This window comes from Sebastes fasciatus, chromosome 12, assembly GCF_043250625.1.
Source record: "Sebastes fasciatus isolate fSebFas1 chromosome 12, fSebFas1.pri, whole genome shotgun sequence".
Lineage (NCBI taxonomy): Eukaryota > Metazoa > Chordata > Actinopteri > Perciformes > Sebastidae > Sebastes > Sebastes fasciatus.
Genome location: NC_133806.1, coordinates 814552 through 837706, shown reverse-complemented (window position 1 = coordinate 837706; position 23155 = coordinate 814552). Strand labels below are relative to the sequence as shown.

General features: G+C 44.4%; 1 protein-coding gene across 1 annotated transcript in view; it reads left to right on the top strand.

Moving 5' to 3' along the window:
• LOC141779829 (CUB and sushi domain-containing protein 3-like) overlaps positions 1 to 23155 on the top strand; it is a 269514-nt gene that overhangs the window by 74910 nt on the left and 171449 nt on the right. Inside the window, exons 17-24 of the mRNA XM_074654862.1 lie at positions 2831 to 3019; positions 6953 to 7069; positions 10004 to 10219; positions 11394 to 11582; positions 13211 to 13380; positions 15802 to 15958; positions 20325 to 20516; positions 22240 to 22366. Of these exons, the coding sequence (XP_074510963.1) occupies positions 2831 to 3019; positions 6953 to 7069; positions 10004 to 10219; positions 11394 to 11582; positions 13211 to 13380; positions 15802 to 15958; positions 20325 to 20516; positions 22240 to 22366 (1357 nt within the window). The remainder of the gene's footprint in view (positions 1 to 2830; positions 3020 to 6952; positions 7070 to 10003; positions 10220 to 11393; positions 11583 to 13210; positions 13381 to 15801; positions 15959 to 20324; positions 20517 to 22239; positions 22367 to 23155) is intronic.

Here is a 23155-nt window from a genome sequence, read left to right as displayed (position 1 = left end):
AGCTCTCAGGATGAAACTTCATCTTTTTCTTTTTCAGTTCAGGTGAGGCGATACAAATTCAGGAGTAAGACTAGAGAATTTTAAACATTGCTCATTTTCAGAAGGAGACCAAGGTCAACTCTTTATTGTGAATCTTATGTTACCAATAATGTTAATTCTCAAGGATCTCTCACAGTAACTTCAGGCGGAGCGTTAGTTTAAAAACCCCGTTGTTGGCGAGGCCGTCTGCGTGGGAGGGTAGGGGACGGCTGCTGGCTGAAATCAAAGCCAAACTTCAGGAGTCGGCTGTTCATCTTAATCAATGCAGCTCATTGAATATGTATTGTTGTGCTGTAAAATATGAATATAAACAAACACTGAAAACTAAATAGCAGAGATTTCGATGCAATTGTGGGAATTTCTGTCAACAAAGGACTTGAAGGCACCACAAGCCCGACCTCAGACTCACTGTTTGGCTATCCAGATGTGTTCTTGCACTGTCCAACAGTAGCCTGGAGGTTAAAGGTGCAGGCTTGTGGAGGAAGGTTGTCTGAGAACATCTGGGTGAGGGAAGAGAAGTATTCAGAGGTACATAATCCAATAACTGAGTCAAATCTGCTGCTCTCGGGGGAGTTTGTGTTTTTAAATATTTCTTCTCCACATCATTATGCACAGAGTGGAAGTCTGTGAAAAATCAAATAGAAAAGTACTGTGGACATAGTGTGATCTATTTTCACGATTGCTTGCACTAGGGCCGTTCCCGGTGTCACTCAGATGTGATTCATAAGACAGAGTTTGTTATTATGTCTGTATTATTGACTGAACGCAGACCACAAGTGCCTTTTGTCTTATTACGTTTCACTCTCAAGTGCATTTTTCTTTTGTTGATGAGGCTATTGAAAAGCAATAACAGTAAGATCATATTAGCTTCTTCCATTGCAATTTAGGACATATCTTATTGCTGAAATGCTTTGGGGAAACCCAGCCTAGTTCATTTGTGAAATTGGTCTTACAAAGTGGAGCTGTTGTGAATTAGGCTGTGAATAAACTGAGGCACAGAAACGCTGCATTACATTCCCCTTTGTACGCCACATAATGGATAACTCAGAAGAAATACCACATAGGCTCATATATTCACCGTGTGTTTTCTCTGTGTTCGCTCCTGACCGAGGTATTTTTAATTATTATTTTTAACATTATTTCTTTCTACCTGGAGGCCAGTACCAGCAGTGATCAATGAATGCTCTACTTGAGGCCATATCCGTGTGTTTCATACTAAAAATATCAGGTATTATTCAAGGAGAGCAGGACAGGTTTCCTACAGAGGAGCAGCAGTACGAAGGAGGAGCCTGTTCTGAACAGTCAGGTGGCCTGGGGCTGTTCTACAGGTTATTAATGGTGATGACTGTAATCTATAGATCACAAACCATATAGTAGAGCTGTGTTACTCTGTTAACTGTGTCATGTTCTGTTGGTAAAGCTGTGCCACATGGCCAGAAGTAGCTTCAGCTGGCCGTGCAGTAGTACTCCACTTGTCCCAGTGGATCTGGATGGATTACAGGCTGTAAACGTTTTCACACAATGTTTGTTTGACTTGCTGAGAGCGTGCCGTGTGCATCTGCTGCTGTTTGATTCTGCAGTAAATGCAATTTTACATTAATTTCACATTGTGTGCTGCCCCTTTAAATGCACTTCATGCTGGGCTCACAGTCACTGATGCCAGACACCCCCCCCCCCCCCCACAATGAACAGGATGCTATTGGCTGACATGTCTGAGTCCCTCGACTGGGTCGCTCACCTGAAACTACTGCAGCACCAGACGTTGGCCCAGAACCAGGACGCCTCCCAACGAGAACAAAAGGAGATGAATAGTTGCAGCTTTGTAGCACTAATGGAAGGATGGATGGATTAATACACAGACAGACCATAGACATTTACAGTGACTCTCTAATATTAATGACTGATAAGAATGTATATTGTGATAATCCTACTGTAGTTTAGAATACCTTACCCACCGATGACCTGTTAACTGCGTACACAGCTGTTGCCAGTCAATGTCTGAAATCAGCATGTTGTTAGTGCATCAAAACCAACCCACTGTACGTGGAAGATGAAACCTTGTTTTCTTTACCGCCACAGAAACCAACAACTCTATCAAGGTTACTTAGACAGAGACTGTCGATGCAGTAGTGCAGTTTTCCTCCTCTGCGTCTGAACAGTGTCGAGTTATAAAACAGCCTATGCTGTTGTCTGAAATGTGTCACTGTGCAGTCTCCTTTTTGCGACATGTAATATATTTTTTTCCCACTTTTGAATAAGCGTGAGCGAGCATTCATTTTTTAAATTTAAAAGTCAAAGTAAATCTCTTATTTCTGTATTATGTATGCGACCCGAGCCCCGTCTTTGTTGTGATGATTGTTAATAACATCAAAGGTTCTGTTCCAATGTGGCCTAGAAATATGACTGATTGCAAAAATAGAAATAGCCATTTCATGTTGCAGGAATGCTGTATGACTTCAGGATACCTCTGGAGCTCAACTGTCTCTCTTTATTTGCATAAGCAAGAGCAGACATCCAAGACAATCTGACATACTGTGTGACAGAATTAAAAAAACAAAAACAGTCACTTGCTCAATACTGCTTAACTTGGTACATAGTTGGTAATCATCTGGCTTGGTAATTATCATTATCAGTCACAGTAACAGACAAAAAGAACATAAATGAAACATAAACTAGACGCTGCTTTAAGGTTGTGAACAAAGAGGACTTGCTATAAAATTAAATTCAACAGTTAAAGTTCAGTTGCCAAGACGAAGATGTACAATCTGTGTGTTTGATTCTATTCCTCTAGTGGTCACATTGGACACGTACTCCTGCATGGATCCTGGTATTCCAGTGAATGGCGTACGGTTAAGCCACGACCTGTCCATCGGCTCCACGGTGTCCTTCCAGTGTGACCCGGGATACAGGCTGAGCCACGACGAGCCGCTGCTTTGTGAGAAGAACCACTTCTGGAGCCACCCGCTGCCCACTTGTGACGGTACGTATACGGAAATCTAACGGCGTTTTCACATCAGGTACGATAGGTATACATTATGTACGATTGATCCGTACCGTTCCCAAGTACGACCCCCCCCCCCACCAACAATCACCAACTCTGGTTTGGTATAATAAACTCTGATTTCACCGAGTTTGATGTGAAAATATGTCGACTCTACACGTTGTCCCCCCCCCCCCGTCTCTCTCTCTGCCCGCTGATCAGCTGAGCGTCTCTCGTTCTTCAGAGACAGACCATTAAATCAGCTGAATAACATATCAAACATCACTCAACCCCATCGCCTACTATTGTCTATATTAGAAGGAACCTCTTGCTGTCCTTCCTGCTGTATCATCCACGGCCGTGCAGCTCAGAGGATGAGACCGGAGCTGCAGCAGATACAGACACACTGTAGATATGAAACTGTTTTATATGTATACAGGTTTTGGAGGAGACCGGTGGCGTTGAAAAAAGCCTTCAAGGCCCTTTCAAAACTACTCGCTAACTGCTAACGTTACTCGCGTTACTCGCGTTACTCGCGTTACTCACGTTACTCACGTTACTCGCGTTAACTAGCGGTCCACTTCCGTGTTTCGGTACGGTTGGCTTTCACACCTGATGTGAACCGTACCAGAGTCCACATGATCCGTACTCCAGACCAGCTTTTCAAGTGGACTCGGGTACGGATCGACGAACCGTCCCCGAGTACGGTACGTAGCGTTCACACTAATCAATCCAACTGGACTTTGGGGACAAGTGGACTCGGATCCGGATCAGCTCAGACATCCGTCTCCCCCACGACGGCTCCGTTCTCTTTTGAGTGAATTAATCTTATTTGTAAGATCTGTTTTTTTATACTAGTTTGGTTTGTCTGCTTTTAGAGTGACTCTGGATGACTCTGTGATGTAACATGTGTCACTTTGAACAGCTTAGAGCTGAATGACCATAAAGTACAAGGACCAGCGTTGTTGTCCTTCAAGCATTCTAACATGAACGTTAAGAGTCATTGAGGGGACGTTTAGTGATCAACCTGAAGCACTGATTGAGTTTTATCCATCAGCTCATTAGGATGTCAGCATCATTGTGAGAGGGAGAGTATTTCCACATCCAGTGTGTGCTGTATAGTCTGAGTCTTTAAGCCACAGATACTGAAGGGATGCTGCCACTAGGAACTGATAGGAGGTTTCTAGATTAATTTTTCCAAGGTGATTGGGTTCTTAGCAGCTGCTTTCATTGCTATATTTTACTCTTTACTCTTGCCTTGCTGGCAAGAAGTAGCAACACCAGTCTAAATGACTATGGGTAGCCTACAGCCGGTCTGACTAACCAAACAGACGCTTCTCAAAGAGCTTTTAATTCAACAAACAGACCCGGTCCTTGTGTGAGCAGCCGACTTGGGGTGTTATGAATCATCTTAACACTGAAGACGGATTATGCTCAACTTCAAAGCATGAAGTTCAGCATGTTCCTGATAGTTCTGATATCTCCCATAATCTCCCTCTCCCGGCAGTGTGTGCTCTTTGTGCTCTTTAGAGGCACTGAAGGACAATGTGGCGATTATTGTTGCAACGCACAAAACCGTAAATGATGTCTGTTAGTCACAGATCACTCAGTTGAAAGAATATAACGAATGAAAGACACGCGAGGGTTTGGCGGCGAGCACCGTAGCGTGCACGTGATCCGGTGGCGTGTTCTGCAGCTTCAGCCCAACGATTGTCCTGGAAATTAATGTTATGGCTTGGAGCATTGTCTTGCCTAGGTGTGTGCCAGACTGGTGCCAAATGCCTTGGCTCTCTGCCTATAGAGCCTCTAAAGTAGATCGGTTGCCAAGCGTGCTCATCCACTTTTAATGACTTTATGTAATTTTGGCTCATTAATAAAATATTTGCTATAATTTTGTTGGTGGGTAAGGATGCAGGATTCAGGATTCAGGATTCAGGATTCAGGCCTTGATGTGTTGTGCTTGCTGGAGGGCCCAAGGGTGGAAGTAGAGAGGATAAGAGGGGGGGGGGGGTTGTGCAGCTGTGGAGCCTCAGGCTTCTCAGTGATCCTCCAAAACATCATCTGACATTCAGCACTTTGAAAATATGAAAATATGTACATGCACAACACTTCTACTGCTAATATCTGTCAACTATTGCTGTTCTGAAGAAGCATTTGGTTGTAACACCACTCTGACAGCAGTCAGGCCAAAGAACACACACACACACACACACACACACACACACACACACACACACTTCTCTGTGCTTTGTTTACATAGCCGGTCCGGCTGCGCGTGCACGTTGGTGCATGTGAGTCCCTGTTTGTGTGTCTGGCTAGCTAACGGCTGCCGCTCTGCACTGTTTCATACGGTGGTAGGGATGTCATGCGAACACAAACACTATGGGACTTGTGTTGGTACTGACGGGGCTCCAGACTAACGGGGACGATAGAACATGTACTTGGGACGTAGTAAAGTCATATGGACGCGTCCAAGGGGACACACCCTGTTTTAAATCAGTGTTGAAATGGGCAGGACGAGAGCTAGTTAGCATTAACTGTTGGCTCTGTGCAGTATTGTGCTGCTAACAGCTAGCGTTAACTAGCTCTCGTCCTACCGACTTCAACACGGGACATGCCATTGATTTACATTATGATGCGTTCAGGCTCTATTCAGTCTTGGGCAAAGGTAAATTCCAACGTTATCGTGATGTGTTCAAACAACTGTATTTATTCCAGTTTGTCACCAGGAGGTGTTTTCACAGCAATATCAACTATATGACATCATAGAGAGGGAGTTATGAACTTTTAACTTCCTAACAAAACCCAGAAAGACAACGGTAATAAAGGACGGATGTTGAAGAACGTGGGATTTGTTTTAGTGTTGGTTTTTTACCGTGGTGACGAATGGGCATCGAGAATTGAGGAATTTCACTGGTGTTGGTGTCGACTACTAGATTTCTGGGATGGTAACATCCGCAGGCGGTTACGGCTGATAACACCGTCGTTGTCACCTTCCAGGTAATCACCGTTAGCTCTGTCAGCACCGCTGCCGTCGTTTGCACCGTTAATGCCGTTAGCTGCCGGGCTCAGCCGGTACCACGTTGAGAGCCGTGTGGAGACAATACCTCATCGTTGATTGGCTCTGAATTCCACATAGAGAAGCTTTAAAGACAGAAGAAAAGAAGAAAACAAAGCTTATCAGTTTTATTTTAAAAGCAGTCTCCTTTATCTGAAATGACCTTTTAGTAGAAACACAAAGACGGCGTTAGAAAACGGTTGCAGGTTTGAACAATATCCAATCAGACGGGTTAACCTTCAGACGGATCTAGCATTAACCTCCCGGTCCTCAGCAGCCAGGGAGGGTACCGATGGATCTCATTAACTTCCTGTGATGAGATAAGGAGCTCTGGCAGTGGAGTAAATAGTCAACATGACGATGAGCGTTACACCTTCACTGTAACTACTCTACACGCTGGGTTACGACAGGATTATCCTCCAACCTGACTGAACCGGGCTGATTGTTTTTATTTGGAAGAAATTCTAAATGTCTTTGGAGTCACAATCACAATAGATCCTGACGCTCTAATCCGCTGAATGTGCTTATGTGTCACTTCTTGTGTGTTGTAAGTAAATTTAATGGATTAGCATGTGACTTTCTGTTTAAGATCCCATAAGAGTGGAGAAAGTGTGGATGGATAGTGGGATGAATGGATGAATAATTTATTGTCCTGGCAGTGGGGCAGGTTTGGAGAGAAAAAAAACCCATTGTGTTGGCAGAATTACAGGTGCTCATAAAAATAGCAGGACAGGATGTGATATGACTCCGATGCATTATTCAGTTAAATCGCTGCTCTGTCTTCAGGTGAAGGATTTATTGGTTCATTTACAATTTACATTTTTTTTTTTTTTTCCTGCAACAGTTATCATTCATTATCTTCCCTTTCTATTCAGCATCATGCGGCGGGGATATCACAGGACCTGGAGGGATCATCTTATCACCTGGCTTCCCGGAGCTCTATCCCAACTCCCTGAACTGCACATGGACTGTAGAAGTCAGCCATGGGAAAGGTACGACAAAAAACACTCACTTAAAAACATATACACTCACCGGCCACTTTATTAGGCACACCTGTTCAATTGCTTGTTAACACAAACAGCTAATCAGCCAATCACATGGCAGCAACTCAATGCATTACGTCATCTAGACGTGGTGAAGACGACTTGCTGAAGTTCAAACCGAGCATCAGAATGGGGAAGAAAGGGGATTTAAGTGACTTTGAACGTGGCATGGTTGTTGGTGCCAGACGGGCTGGTCTGAGTATTAAACTGCTGATCTACTGGGATTTTCACGCACAACCATCTCTAGGGTTTACAGAGAATGGTCCCAACAAGAGAAGATATCCAGTGAGCGGGGGTTGTGTGGACGGAAATGCCTTGTTGATGTCAGAGGTCAGAGGAGAATGGGCAGAGTGGTTGGAGATGATAGAAAGGCAACAGTAACTCAAATAACCACTCGTTACAACCAAGGTATGCAGAATACCATCTCTGAACGCACAACACGTCCAACCTTGAAGCAGATGGGCTACAGCAGCAGAAGACCACCCGGTACTCAATTAAAAAAAATATAAATATACATACAATGTGTATTCAGATATGTATTTTATTTTAGTATTAAGCCTTATACAGTCTAGTTTAGGAACTGAAACTCTAGGCATGTTAATGTAAGTCATGTTTTGTTAATGTTGTACTATGTGAATCATTCACATATTACACCTCAATAACAGCACCTTTATTTTTACAGTCCTCCTCATCACACTGACATTCAATAGTCCTCACGACCACGACCAAATTATAAAACTATAAATTAAAACGCCGCCCCCTCAACAGATTCCAGGAACATTACAGGGATTTATTATTATAAAGTGAGAAGTGACTTGAGCTAAAGCTCATTTAAATGCACTGACTTTCTTCATCTTTGGCAGGAGCCCAGAATCCTCGTCGGAGGGATACTATATTACGCTCACTGAAGATTTACACGTGCGATTCCTTTTTTTATAAAAGAGTGTTCTAGTATCGGAGGATTCAGTTTAATTTGTACTTCTTCTTTATCAGCACTTCTTCCACTTCTTCTACTTATTAGAGCCGATGTTTTACAGTACAGATTTATACCTCTCCTCCTCAGTTGGAGAGCGTTCTTCACTCAGAATATTGCTTTTCATAATTTGTTCCACGTAGCTCTTTTAATGAACAGATCTGACATGTCGGCGGTTCACCTAGTAAGAAAAACCTGATATCTCTGTTTTATTCACATATTATTCTCTATTTAATTACTTTAATTCCATTATCACAGCCCCCCCCCGTCAGGTATGTGATCAGTAACCAGTTCTCCCAGACCTTCTTCTTCATTATCATTTGAAAAGCACACTGAGCTTATCTCAGTGCCCTCGCACTTAGCTGTATTATCCCCACATACCACCCTCGTATTTCTCTTTATCTCCTTCCAGAAGGCGCTTTAATGCCGTTACCAACTGATCCTATTGTCCTAAACTAGCACCTCCATGTCCTCTGAAGAATCATCTTTGATGGATGAAATCTCACAAGCATACTCTGGTCATTGTACTGCAGTCTATGTCCTCCATAATCTACTATGTTTTCACTGTATTTATGTGTTAAGAGTTTCCTCTTCTGCGCTGCCTGAAGCTCAGGTGACCCTTCCCATCAGGATTATGAATCTTTTATCACGGAACTGATTTTCCTTGTGTATTTTTTATCCCGTGGCTACCGACTGGAAGACAGATTCATCTTTAGGGATAGTAGCTATGTAACTATTCCTCTCAGTAATTACCCACATCCCGTACCAGCTATATTAAAACATGGGGATGTACCCTCACAGGGACAGCTCCTGATTAATTGATCATCTGGCTTGACTCTCTGTTATATAATTGCTGCTTTACAGAGCGCAATCAATCATTTCATTTTGTTTTTTTTAATTTTATGGCCATTTGGGATTTTGTGTTTGAAGTGAGCCAAACACTGTGGAGGACGTTATAGAGTCATATTCCAACAGATTCAACAGATGGCGTTAAAATGGCAGCGTGCGTATTGTGCTGAAAAGCAGCCAAGTGGCCATCATGGATGGGATGAAGATGCTGTTGGGTCTGAGTACCAGTGTGGAAATAGAAGCAGGGTGTGCAGACAGAGATCTTGTTTTCTATCTAAAAGTGAAATGAGAGTTTGTTGATACAACATTCAGAATCATCTCAACCAACCTTAACACAATTTATCATTATATTCACTGCTGTAGAACATCTTCTATCACCGGTTAAGTTCTTTCTCTTCATGTGAAATTACAGTTTCACAAGATGTGCAGATACAGACACACCGACGGAACGCCACGAGTCTTCAATTACATACAGTTTTAATCTGTGGAAATCATTTTCACTGTTTTCTATTCAATTTGCTTTTAATCTTTTTTATGTCTCAGTTTAAATGTTATATTTTCCTTTCTTTCCTTTTCATTTTAGTCTGATAGTTTTAGTATGATATTTTAGTCTGATAGTTTTAGTATGATATTTTAGTATGATAGTTTTAGTGTGCTTTATTTTAGTCTGCTTCATGTTAGTGTGCTCATTCGTAGTGCTGCTGTCAGGATTAAAGCATTTGCTGTAGATGGATGTTTCAGCGAGCTAAACCCAAATTAATACAACTGATTTTTAATCATGATAATGACATTTTGAAATTATAGCTAACATTTAAATTGAATAATAGTCACATTCAGTTTGATCTTATTAGCATTAGACACAACAGTCTGCGCCCTACAGAGTAAACAGCTAATCCATTTCTTAACCTTGTGGGTCACGATGGACATAAAAACATTAATTATTATTATTAACATTATGCGTTCCATATTCTATTCAAGTCTGTTTCTATATAACTGAGTGCTTCTTCGTATTTTCCTGAAAACCTCTAACGCTGGGCTTCTTCTTATTTTCTCTCTCCAAGGTGTCCAATTCACTTTCTACTCCTTCCACCTGGAGGATCACCATGACTACCTCCTGATAACAGAGAACGGCAGCTTCGCCCAGCCGCTGGCTCGACTCACCGGCTCAGAGAGGCCTTCGCCAGTCAACGCCGGCCTGTACGGGAACTTCAAGGCACAGCTACGCTTCATTTCTGACTTCTCTATATCGCTGCAGGGATTCAACATCTCCTTCTCGGGTATGAAGGCATATGAGGGTTCTGTCTGTAGGAGGCAGTGGGGGGGGGGAGCTTTAAAAGAGGAAGGAAGATGATTTTGTGGAGGAGTGAGGATGCTGAAAATGTGGTGGGTGGAGTTAAGTAGAAGAGGTAGCGACACCGTGACAGACAGAGAGAGAGAGCTCGTTCAGTGATGAGATCAGAAGAGCTAAGCCTCTCTTAAGCGTGCATAAAGTCACATGTGAGGAGTGATTTGTCGGCCAGAACGGCAGCGGGCTTAAGGTAGACCGTGTGCCTCAGGCGGCGCCCATCAGACGAGGATAATTAAGAGACAACGAGGTCACGCAGGTACACGCCGTCTGACCGTGATGGGAATGATCATCAAAGCATGCCATATGGGTCAGTATCCTCTGGACGGAGGAGTGGGGGGGGTGTACAGAAATAATGGGCCCCCCCATGCAGAGACCAAGGAATGGAGAGAGAGAGAGAGAGAGAGAGAGAGAGAGAGAGAGCTTCATGAGCATGCTGGCTAAATGTTTGCCTGCTGTTCTCTGAAGTGAAGCATAACTTATGCAGCCATGAATATTCATGAGGTGTAGTTTGTGTGTGTAGTTTGTGTGTGCGTATGTCCTTGCATGCTCTGGAATTAGCATCTATAGATTTCTTGATTAGAATTCATTTTTTGTAACCTTTAATGACCTTTGATCAAAATGCTGTCAGGCCGCATGGTACAGTAGGACGCTGCCGTGACGTTCTGCTGTGTGGAAATCAATAGTGGCACGTAGCTGTGCATACTGCGAGGTCCGGCCCCGTGAGAGGAATGCTGCTGGGAGCAGGACCCTTCTCTTCCTCTGCAGCCGGAGGTGCATCTCCATCTCCGATGATAAGGCCACCAACAGCCCATGTATAATAATATTGCACGCAGGGTGGCCTAGTTTTCAGAGAGCACATCCCTCATCCAGACATCCAGGGTTCAAGCTGTTGGCATGTATCCCAACCTGATGGAGTGTCCTTGGGCAAGACTGTTAATCCCCACGAGTTACGATACGGCTTGCTTTGGCTGAACATGCACTCGCTCTTTGAAGGGAGCAAGAGAACGGGGATTATTATCAATGTTAAGTGTAAGTAACAAATCACTCTAATGGAGGATTAATAATATATTTTGTGGGTAAGACATCTGATTTGTGGTTTCCAGAGTACGACCTGGAACCCTGCGAGGACCCTGGAACGCCTCGGTTCGGCTGGCACACGGGCTCCAGGTTTGGCATCGGCGACTCGCTGGCGTTCGACTGCAACACCGGATACCGTCTGCAGGGGGCGAGGGAGATCGTGTGCTTGGGAGGTGGCCGCCGCATGTGGAGCGCCCCTCTGCCAAGGTGTGTGGGTACGTGGTCAGCTGCTTTTTATTCCGTTTTCTTTCCTGTTTGTGTGTATTGATTGCAGAATTTGCACCGTTAGCCAATGTCATGTTTTAACGGTATTATTTGGCACAGATATGAACCTCCAGGAAGTCAGGGGAGGGCGCTCCAAGGGCAGGTCGAGGGAGAGGAGTTCAGGGACAATACCACTGCATCTGATTTATTCTGCCCCAGAGGAGCTCCATTACATTACTACACATTTTAAGAGCTGACTCCAGAGATCTACAGCACAGCAGCGGAGGCATTGTGTCATTTAAACCAGCTCCATCGAGGGATGGGACCATATGAAACCATCATGTCACGATATTATCCTGATAATCATCAAAATAAAAAATGATAAAATATAAAAATTGTTAAAATGGCACTAAAACATATTGGATTCACTTTACCTTACATTTTGTTAAGGAACACATATTTTAATTGCATCACAGATAGGACACACATCTTTTTTAGCGAAAAACAAACAATCGAGCAAACTTTAATATATCACCATAAATGAAATGATCATAAATCATAAGGACCTCCTGCATAAATAAAGGATTAATACATTTTAAAAAATAGCAACATTGTGTGAATCTGTTCTTTCTTACATGATAATATAATAATTCCTGTATTTATATTTTAAATCAGGCTCTATTCTTCATTTCTCTACCGTGATAAGAAGCTAGAGTTTTTTCAAGTCACTCGTGACGATATTCAGGATTTTCCCGATAATGGAGATTCACTACGATCGACTTTATTGTTGAGTGTTTTTTATTACGATATAATCCTATATGGTTCCTTGTTCCATCCCACCCTGTATGGAGTCAAGGAGGCTCTAATAGAGGAGACGTCACGGTGTAATAACGCGTCATATCATTGGGCTACAACACTTCCACTGTACAGTCTGGTCTGCACCGGCCCAAAGGCTGAACAGCCAGCACACCATCCCAGAACACGGGGATGATTGATTGGTTTCTCTGAGGCGTCCGCAGTTGGCCTTGGGTTGGAATATATTTGATATGAAAAATACAGATATGAGGACCGTGTCGTTAAATTAATCTCAAGTCGTTAGTAGACTTGCTTGGTGTGTGAGAGCAGGCTTGCTTTTTGTAAACTCGCTCATATTAAATGTTAATACGCAATAAAACCATTTTTCGTCCCAAAAATGTCAGAGCGAGCGCACCCACCCAAAGAGCACCTGATCACCTGAGAATCAGAATCAGAATCAGAATCAGAAAGGTGTTTATTGCCAGGTGTAAGGGGTATACACGAGGAATTTTCTTTGGCAGACGCTATCCCTCTGTTTCTGCTGTAACCGTCCAACAGAAGCGCTCCAGTTACTTTGTGCAAGTGTCATACGGTACCCCACAGCGCCCATAGGCTCAGACACCGCGTCTCAGCCTTCATAGAAGAGGCACACCAGTTTAGTCCTGTGTTAGAAAAGGAACCGTTATGATGATGTAAAGTTCACATGATAGCAGTGCTTGGAAACAAACAGCAGAACTATGTATGTAGAGCTTGTAGTGATTTCTGTGTTTTAAAGTGGACATGCTCTTGTTTTAAAGGGAAACAAGTAAATTAATTATTATTGTCTGTTTTTGTTTTCTTGCAGCGGAGTGCGGCTCGACAGTCTCCAACAGCGAGGGAGTTCTTCTGTCACCAAACTACCCGATGAACTACGACAACAGCCACGAGTGTGTGTATAGCATTCAGGTCCAAACAGGCAAAGGCGTCAACATCACTGCCAGCAACTTTCAACTCGCACAAGGAGACGTCCTCAAGGTAAAGACACAGTGAACAAGGAGACATCCTCAAGGTAAAGACACAATAAACAAAGAGATGTCCTCAAGGTAAAGACACAATGAACACGAAGACGTCCTCAAGGTAAAGACACAATAAACAAGGTGACGTCCTCAAGGTAAAGACACAACACAGTCGCTCCTCTTTGTTGACAGAAAATAGATAACCGACAAATAAACACAGGGCGTTGGTGAAGAACTACTGTAAAGCCCGGGACACACCAGGAACGTCAGGAGGGCTTGGCGGCTGCGTGATTCACGCACCGTTTTTTTTCTCACCAGCTGAGTTTCTGCTGCTGTCAGCTCTTTCTTTCTACATAGAGTTTGCCTTTCAAATGCCCATTTCATTTCATTATTAATATGGTTTATATTTATTTTAGACAGAGAAAGGTTAAGAAACGCGTGGTAATTTGTAAATAATAGTAAGCTCTGCAAGTCACTGCATGTTCTACAACACTGTCCGGCACATATTTCAGAATAAAAGCCTTGTTTTAACAAATGAAGGAATTCTGTCCACAGAAAAAAAAACGCTTGAGGTCTTTTATTTTGAAATGAAAGCAGGAAGTATTGATTTAAAAATAAGTCTTTACTTTTTTTTCATCTCTGTAACAAATTCTACAGATAGACATCGAAACTGTAGTAATCTTGCTGATATGATGTCAATATACAGTCAATAGATCACCTTCACTGTCCGTGATATATTCTACAGAGGTCTTTAACCTGTTAACACGGACGCCGAAATAAAAAACAACCACGCCACGCGCTGCTGACGCTCCTGGTGTGTCCCAGGCTTAAGTCTAATCAGATTGTCCCTCATCCTCATCTGCAACCGCTTATCCCGTTAGGGGTCGCGGGGGGGCTGGAGCCGATCCCAGCCGACATTGGGCGAAGGCGGGGTACACCCTGGACAGGTCGCCAGTCCATCACAGGGCTGACACATAGAGACAGACAACCATTCACACTCACATTCACACCTACGGGCAATTTAGAGTCCACAATTAACCTAACCTGCATGTCTTTGGACTGTGGGAGGAAACCGGAGTACCCGGAGAAAACCCACGCTAACACGGGGAGAACATGCAAACTCCACACAGAAGGGTCCCAAGCCGGATTCGAACCTGCAACCCTCTAGCTGTGAGGCGCCAGTGCTAACCACTGCACCACCGTGCAGCCGATTATAAGTTAATAATCTTTATTAATGTGATTATAAGTTAATAATCTTTATTAATTTGATTATAAGTTAATAATCTTTATTAATGTGATTATAAGTTAATAATCTTTATTAATGTGATTAATCAGATTGTGTCGTTGTTTAATTAATGTTTAAGTATATGAGGCACGTGGTGCTCTTTGTATGATACAACATGGGAAAGCAGAAAAGGGATTTCAGGGAAAGCACCAGGCAGAAAGCAGAATTGTTTTACACCCGGGAGTCGGAGCAAAGGTCAAACAGCAGCAGATTAAAATGCCTTTGAGCAAAGAAATGAATCCCTTCCTTCCCAAAGGGCAGCAGCAGCAGCAGCAGCAGCAGCAGCAGCAGCAGCAGCAGCAGCAGCAGCAGCAGCAGCAGCAGCAGCAGCAGCAGCAGCAGCCCTTTGGGAAGGAAGGGATTCATTTCTTTGCTCAAAGGCATTTTAACAGTTGTGGTAAGCACCACAAATGTGATGCAAATGACTATGTAGTCCCCTCTTCACAGCTGGAAAGCACTCTTTTTGGGATGCAGATGTCTTGTTTAATGCTCCAATTAACAGATCCTTGTAGCCTACTATCAGTGTTTCTAGTAATGGAGTTGTGTTGACAGTAATCTCTTGTACTTAGTCATTTAGTGAACATCTGAGATGTGAAAAGACATGCTTAAAGAGCTAAACTGACTCGATGAAAGAGACAGAGAGCGCTCCAGTAGTATTCAACGGAAGAGCCTTGGATTTCATTTTTAGTTGTCTCACAAATGTCAATCAGAAAAAAAAATCGGTAGGAAAGTGGTAGGAATTTAAAAAGTTGCTTCTTCAACAAGTCATTTCCATTAGGCGCGTGGATCAAAACAGATATGTGATGAAAAGACTAACAAAGAAAAAAAGGCAATTATATTTAGCAAAAATCCTTACTCTTAAACTCTCGTTGGGTTTTAGTTATAATTTAATATTTAGTTGATGATTTATAAAATAAAAACCTTCAAAATAAATTATTATAAAGGTTTAGTTTGACATCATGAATCCTACCGTCTGCACCGTATCAAATCCACGGGAAGAATGATGGTCATCTAATTTTCACATCTCATTTAGGACGTTGGCTTATGTGCCATATAAAACAGGGGATATACAGAACTAATGTCTTTCTTCAGTATTAATATTTAATTCTACTTTATTGTGTGTATTTAATCCTCCTCTTCTCTGCCTCTGATCAGGTGTACGACGGTAAAGACGGCGCCTCCCAGCTCCTCGGCTCGTACTCGGCCACGTCGATGCAAGGTCTGTCTCTCACCAGCACCTCCAACTATCTGTGGCTGGAGTTCTACTCGGACCAGGAGGCGACGGCGGCGGGGTTCCGGCTCATATACCACAGTAAGTCACATCTCATTTCCCCGGGGGAGGAGGGCCCTGAAGCTTTTCCAAACGACTGAATTTAGCCTCGTTCAGGAGCCGGGCATTTCAAGTAGCAGAATTTTAAAGAATGTTTTAATTGACCCTCAGCGTGCTTCACGGTGTCTTTCACTGTCAGGGTATCCATTAAACACAGCGTGGTGTTCCTGAAGCCTCTCCTGCAGGGAAATGAGCTTTTCTCTTTCCAGCCTTTCTCTCCCTCTGCCTCTCTCTATGTGAATCCTGTTTCCATTGCTCTCCTCCCCTGCAATTAGCGCCATGCCTGCCTAACTGTACCTTGTTAAAGCAGGTGTTATAGTTGGGATTGTTTGAAATCAGTGTGTTTGTGTGTGTGTGTGTGCCTCCACATGCAGTGCGTGAGTGTGTGTGTGTGTGTGTGTGTGCCTCCACATGCAGTGCGTGAGTGTGTGTGTGTGTGTGCCTCCACATACAGTGCGTGAGTGTGTGTGTGTGTGTGTGTGCCTCCACATGCAGTGCGTGAGTGTGTGTGTGTGTGTGTGTGTGTGTGCCTCCACATACAGTGCGTGAGTGTGTGTGTGTGTGTGCCTCCACATACAGTGCGTGAGTGTGTGTGTGTGTGTGTGTGCCTCCACATGCAGTGCGTGAGTGTGTGTGTGTGTGTGTGCCTCCACATACAGTGCGTGAGTGTGTGTGTGTGTGTGTGTGTGTGCCTCCACATGCAGTGCGTGAGTGTGTGTGTGTGTGTGTGTGTGCCTCCACATACAGTGCGTGAGTGTGTGTGTGTGTGTGTGCCTCCACATACAGTGCGTGAGTGTGTGTGTGTGTGTGTGTGCCTCCACATACAGTGCGTGAGTGTGTGTGTGTGTGTGTGCCTCCACATACAGTGCGTGAGTGTGTGTGTGTGTGTGTGTGTGTGTGTGTGTGCCTCCACATGCAGTGCGTGAGTGTGTGTGTGTGTGTGTGTGCCTCCACATACAGTGCGTGAGTGTGTGTGTGTGTGTGTGTGCCTCCACATACAGTGCGTGAGTGTGTGTGTGTGTGTGTGTGCCTCCACATACAGTGCGTGAGTGTGTGTGTGTGTGTGTGTGCCTCCACATACAGTGCGTGAGTGTGTGTGTGTGTGTGTGTGTGTGTGCCTCCACATACAGTGCGTGAGTGTGTGTGTGTGTGTGTGCCTCCACATACAGTGCGTGAGTGTGTGTGTGTGTGTGTGTGCCTCCACATACAGTGCGTGAGTGTGTGTGTGTGTGTGTGCCTCCACATACAGTGCGTGAGTGTGTGTGTGTGTGTGTGTGTGTGTGTGTGTGCCTCCACATGCAGTGCGTGAGTGTGTGTGTGTGTGTGTGTGTGTGTGTGTGTGCCTCCACATGCAGTGCGTGAGTGTGTGTGTGTGTGTGTGTGCCTCCACATACAGTGCGTGAGTGTGTGTGTGTGTGTGTGCCTCCACATACAGTGCGTGAGTGTGTGTGTGTGTGTGTGTGCCTCCACATACAGTGCGTGAGTGTGTGTGTGTGTGTGTGTGCCTCCACATACAGTGCGTGAGTGTGTGTGTGTGTGTGTGTGTGTGTGTGTGCCTCCACATACAGTGCGTGAGTGTGTGTGTGTGTGTGTGCCTCCACATACAGTGCGTGAGTGTGTGTGTGTGTGTGTGTGCCTCCACATACAGTGCGTGAGTGTGTGTGTGTGTGTGTGCCTCCACATACAGTGCGTGAGTGTGTGTGTGTGTGTGTGTGTGTGTGTGCCTCCACATACAGTGCGTGAGTGTGTGTGTGTGTGTGTGTGCCTCCACATACAGTGCGTGAGTGTATGTGTGTGTGTGTGTGTGTGTGTGCCTCCACATACAGTGCGTGAGTGTGTGTGTGTGTGTGTGTGCCTCCACATACAGTGCGTGAGTGTGTGTGTGTGTGTGTGCCTCCACATACAGTGCGTGAGTGTGTGTGTGTGTGTGTGTGTGCCTCCACATACAGTGCGTGAGTGTGTGTGTGTGTGTGTGTGTGCCTCCACATACAGTGCGTGAGTGTGTGTGTGTGTGTGTGTGTGCCTCCACATACAGTGCGTGAGTGTGTGTGTGTGTGTGTGTGTGTGTGTGCCTCCACATACAGTGCGTGAGTGTGTGTGTGTGCCTCCACATACAGTGCGTGAGTGTGTGTGTGTGTGTGTGTGTGTGTGCCTCCACATACAGTGCGTGAGTGTGTGTGTGTGTGTGTGCCTCCACATACAGTGCGTGAGTGTGTGTGTGTGTGTGTGTGCCTCCACATACAGTGCGTGAGTGTGTGTGTGTGTGTGTGTGTGTGTGTGCCTCCACATACAGTGCGTGAGTGTGTGTGTGTGTGTGTGCCTCCACATACAGTGCGTGAGTGTGTGTGTGTGTGTGTGTGTGCCTCCACATACAGTGCGTGAGTGTGTGTGTGTGTGTGTGTGCCTCCACATACAGTGCGTGAGTGTGTGTGTGTGTGTGTGTGTGTGTGTGCCTCCACATACAGTGCGTGAGTGTGTGTGTGTGTGTGTGCCTCCACATACAGTGCGTGAGTGTGTGTGTGTGTATTGAAAGTTTGGGCCGGTAATAGATGGGTTTAGTTTCTCCTCCTAATTGGCTTGCTGACTGTGTATTGTTGCTAACCGTTTCTAATTTATTACTGTGACGAGAGACAATGTTTTGGTGACACTGCATTTTACCGTCCAATTTAAAGTGTTTTTGTGTGTTTCACCTGTGGCTGAGCTCTCTGAATCCTCTTCCTCTACCAGCGGGTTTTCTGAGGTAGAATTCAACATAGTTAGTGAGATGGCAGCGGGACAACTGCTGTTTTCACTTGAATAGTATGAAAGCAAATAAAGTTTTGAGCTAACTTGCAGTCACTCCACCAGATGTGCCAGATGTGCCGGATACACAAACCCTTCTACTCTAGCTCAAATGAAAGAACAGTTCTACTACAGACTGCAGCTCGGCATAACTCATGCTTTTGATTTTGCGACTTGACAGGCCTGCAAAAAAACTAATAAAATGTACATCAATCAGGGATGTGTAGTAGTAATTACAACCGCTAAATGAATTGCCACCAGCATCTAAATGCAACTACAATTAGTTGAGAAGAAATGATGGTTTAATTACAAGGTGCCTTTTCAGTTACAAAATTAGCCATAATTAAGTATCACATAATTGGATTTCATTTCTGATTTTTCCAGGGATGTGCACGAGGTAAATGGCAGAATGTAAACTAGCACCCTTTATCAGTCTTTCCTCGGGTCTTTTAACCACCGATGAAACGCCCTTTTCAACCTGGAGAGGTCTGACTGATGTATGAACAGCACGAGGGCAGAAGAAGGTGGGACACGGGCAGATTAAATCCTGTCTGAACATGAAATCTGAGCATGTTTTCATGACTCTTCCACCAAAAGTGCAGAGGTAATTTTCTAAATGTGAGCAGTAACTGCTGGAGATTTATACCGGGCATGACACTTGTAATGCTACCATAACATCTGGCACGGGCACGGACCTCGCTGTGAGAAGAGGCCATAAATCAGTGCCGCTGGGTTTATGTTGCTGCATAGCGGAACACTTCCATTTAGTACCTGAAGGAGAGGAATACATATAACGGCCATGGTCAGGTTCCAACATGGCGAGCTGAAGAGTTACTGCAGCATGTTTCTTGTTTATTTGATTTCTTTTGTATTTCCCCAGCGTGCTCCAAGCGGACGGGCTGTTTCTCAGTGCTGCTAAAAAGCTCACACTCAATTGAACATTTAATTGTGAGCATCTAATTGTTCTCTCTGTCCAAAAGGAATCTTTTACTGCCAAGTCATATAATGGGACTGTAAGCCAGCCCCCCCAACTGGGAATGAACTCTCAATAACTCTTTACAATAAACAGGATTGTAACGCTGGTTTCCAGACTGGCTTTCTCTCCAGTGGACTCGGTTTGAACTGGTTTCCAGACTGGCTTTCTCTCCAGTGGACCCGGTTTGAACTGGTTTCCAGACTGGCTTTCTCTCCAGTGGACCCGGTTTGAACTGGTTTCCAGACTGGCTTTCTCTCCAGTGGACTCGGTTTGAACTGGTTTCCAGACTGGCTTTCTCTCCAGTGGACCCGGTTTGAACTGGTTTCCAGACTGGCTTTCTCTCCAGTGGACCCGGTTTGAACTGGTTTCCAGACTGGCTTTCTCTCCAGTGGACTCGGTTTGAACTGGTTTCCAGACTGGCTTTCTCTCCAGTGGACCCGGTTTGAACTGGTTTCCAGACTGGCTGCTCTCCAGTGGACTCAGTTTGAACTGGTGACCGACGGTTCTGTGTTTATCTTCATGTTAAGTCAGTCATCAACTCGTATTCTTCTCCTCCCTTTTCTCCTTCCCCTCTCAATCTTCCTCGTCCAGGCTTTGAGCTATCCCACTGCGATGATCCAGGTGTGCCGCAGTTCGGCTTCAAAGTCAGCGACCAGGGTCACTTTGCCGGAAGCGCCATCACGTTCGGCTGCGATCAAGGTTACACCCTGCACGGCAGCGGCATACTCAAGTGCATGACCGGGGAGAGAAGGGCATGGGACAACCACCTGCCGTCATGTATAGGTAATCCTCTCTGCCTATGTCTGGATGCTGTCTTCTCTGTCCATCTCGCTGTCTTCTCTGTCCATCTCGCTGTCTCTCTGTCCATCTCGCTGTCTCTCTGTCCATCTCGCTGTCTCTCTGTCCGTCTCGCTGTCTTCTCTGTCCATCTCGCTGTCTCTCTGTCCATCTCGCTGTCTCTCTGTCCATCTCGCTGTCTCTCTGTCCATCTCGCTGTCTCTCTGTCCATCTCGCTGTCTCTCTGTCCATCTCGCTGTCTCTCTGTCCGTCTCGCTGTCTTCTCTGTCCATCTCGCTGTCTCTCTGTCCATCTCGCTGTCTCTCTCCTCCTGTAGTAGTTCTATTATTATTCAGGCCAGGCACGTTGTCAACATTCAGCTCCGCTAGGTGTTAATCCAAAGGACTTATCCCAACATGATTTCTACTTAATTGAACTGTGTTGAAGACAACACGCTGCATGTCATTTAGTCAGATGATATCAACAGCCCTGATGTTTCATTGTGAACCATTGATCTCTCGGTGTGTTCTTGATGCACAAATTGCCGTTTAGAGTCATTAAGAGAACTCTAGTGAAGCCATCTGAATTACTATGGACCTTTCCCTCTGATCCTCTGATCCTCTGACTGCGTTCACTTCATAGGCTGTGTTGTTTAGGTGTTTTAATCCACGAGCCACTGAGCAGCATTTCTCTAGAAGGAGAGGCGTAATTATCCGAGTATTCATATCAGATTGAGTCCCGGACATGATGTACAGTCTCAAAGCATGCTGAGACAGAGGAATGATAAAGCTATTACCTGCACGCTGCTCCAGTCTGGAAGGTGTTGTGACACTGTCTGTTTCTTGATGTCTAGCAGTGATGGATTAAGGTACAAAAAAACCCAGATTTATAAATTCCTGATGTGTGCAGAATTGCACTTTAAATGCCACTGTGTCCAACTGCCTTCTTCAATGAAACATGCATTTGTTCCTTTTCCTGTGAAAGGCCTTCAGTCTGGCATTGTGGCGTGTTCAATACCATCACAAGAAAAAGCTAACTCGCTCTATTAATGTACTGTTTAACAGCGCGGATCACTGAATGGTCAATATTAATAGTGAGCGTTGTATCTGTGAGCTGAATGGGAAATGGGATCTCTCCAGCCATTTCTCCGGGGCCACATCCCGGCTCCTGTCAACGACTTTTACATTTGCCCGGCGTTATGATACTGATTATAGCCCACCACTGTGGCAATCTAATGCAATTTTCCTATTAATTAAGTGCCGTTTGTTCTGTAATATAGATAGCAAGACGATAACCAGGGGAGAGACAACATAGATTGGATGATAAGATATTCCTTCAGTCATTAACATTGGTAGCAGTGTCTTCCCTGCAGTGCCCCAGCCTATATATTCTCTGGACACAGTCTTTTTAAAGTTAATTAATGGCATCATTAGGAGGCATACTTGGAGACAAAACAAGTTTTGCATGTGCGACTATCTCTGCTGAGGCGGGAAGTCCTCGTTGCTGTCCCATTACCTGTTAGAGAAAGACAATAGTTCATTTTCAGCCCAGCTTTAACTGTTGCTCATTAGTCCTCGCTGTCGACGCTCTGAGCTTCAGTGAGCCTGGACTCTGACAGCTCTTCTTCTGTATTTGGTGTCAACATACTGTACGAGCGTTTTCTCTAGTGGGAGTCTGCATTTTTTTAGGTTTTCAATTGTTCATTTTGTGTTCATTTGTGTGCGTGCAGCGGAGTGTGGTGGGAGTTTCAAGGGTGCGTCGACGGGGCGTATCCTCTCTCCTGGGTATCCCTTCCCCTACGACAACAACCTGAGGTGCACCTGGACTATCGAGGTCAACTCTGGCAACATCGTCAGGTAACACGGTCATATAATACATGCACATACTGTATATCTAGTATAAATGAAAAACGATTGCTATTGTCTTTGTATAATTAAGCCACTCTTTTAGAAAATCATTCAAATATAGAATATTGTAATTAAGATGTGCAATAATTTATCAAAATATGCGAATTGCATTGAGCATCATTACTCATGAAATAAACATATAATTGAGCCTTAAATCATTAGTCTTATAAATGAAACAAATATATAGGGAATATGTTTAAATCAACACTCAGAGGATCTGTGTGATGAAACTAAAGATCACATCAGACTGCAGATTATACACGAGGAAATCAAGTGATTTACATTCATCTTAAATGAACTGAGGTCATCCTAACTTTAAAGGACTCAAAGTTGAGTTAAGATTATTTTAAACATTAAGGATTCTCCTCTAAAGCTCGATGTCATCAAGAGAAGCCGCCTGCAGCAGCTCCATTAACAATGATTGGGAGAGGGACTTTGTAGACACTGTGACAGCCCCCGCGGGACTTCTCCCGGGACATGGAAGCATTCTTTTTGGTTGAGAGCTCCGAGTATCGCTGTGAAACAAAACCCATTTGGGCTTAGAGGTCGAAGTAAACATGGTATGATTTCATAAAGTCAGTCACACATTCTTTGTCAGAGGAGCTGCTTCGGGCCATCTCTTGATGAGATTGCAGATAAGTCCGCGCTCTCGTATTTCTAACTTTGGCAGAAATTGATTGATGATACCGAGCCTCAGCTGAAATACCCAGAAGCTTTGGGACACACTTTCTAGACGGA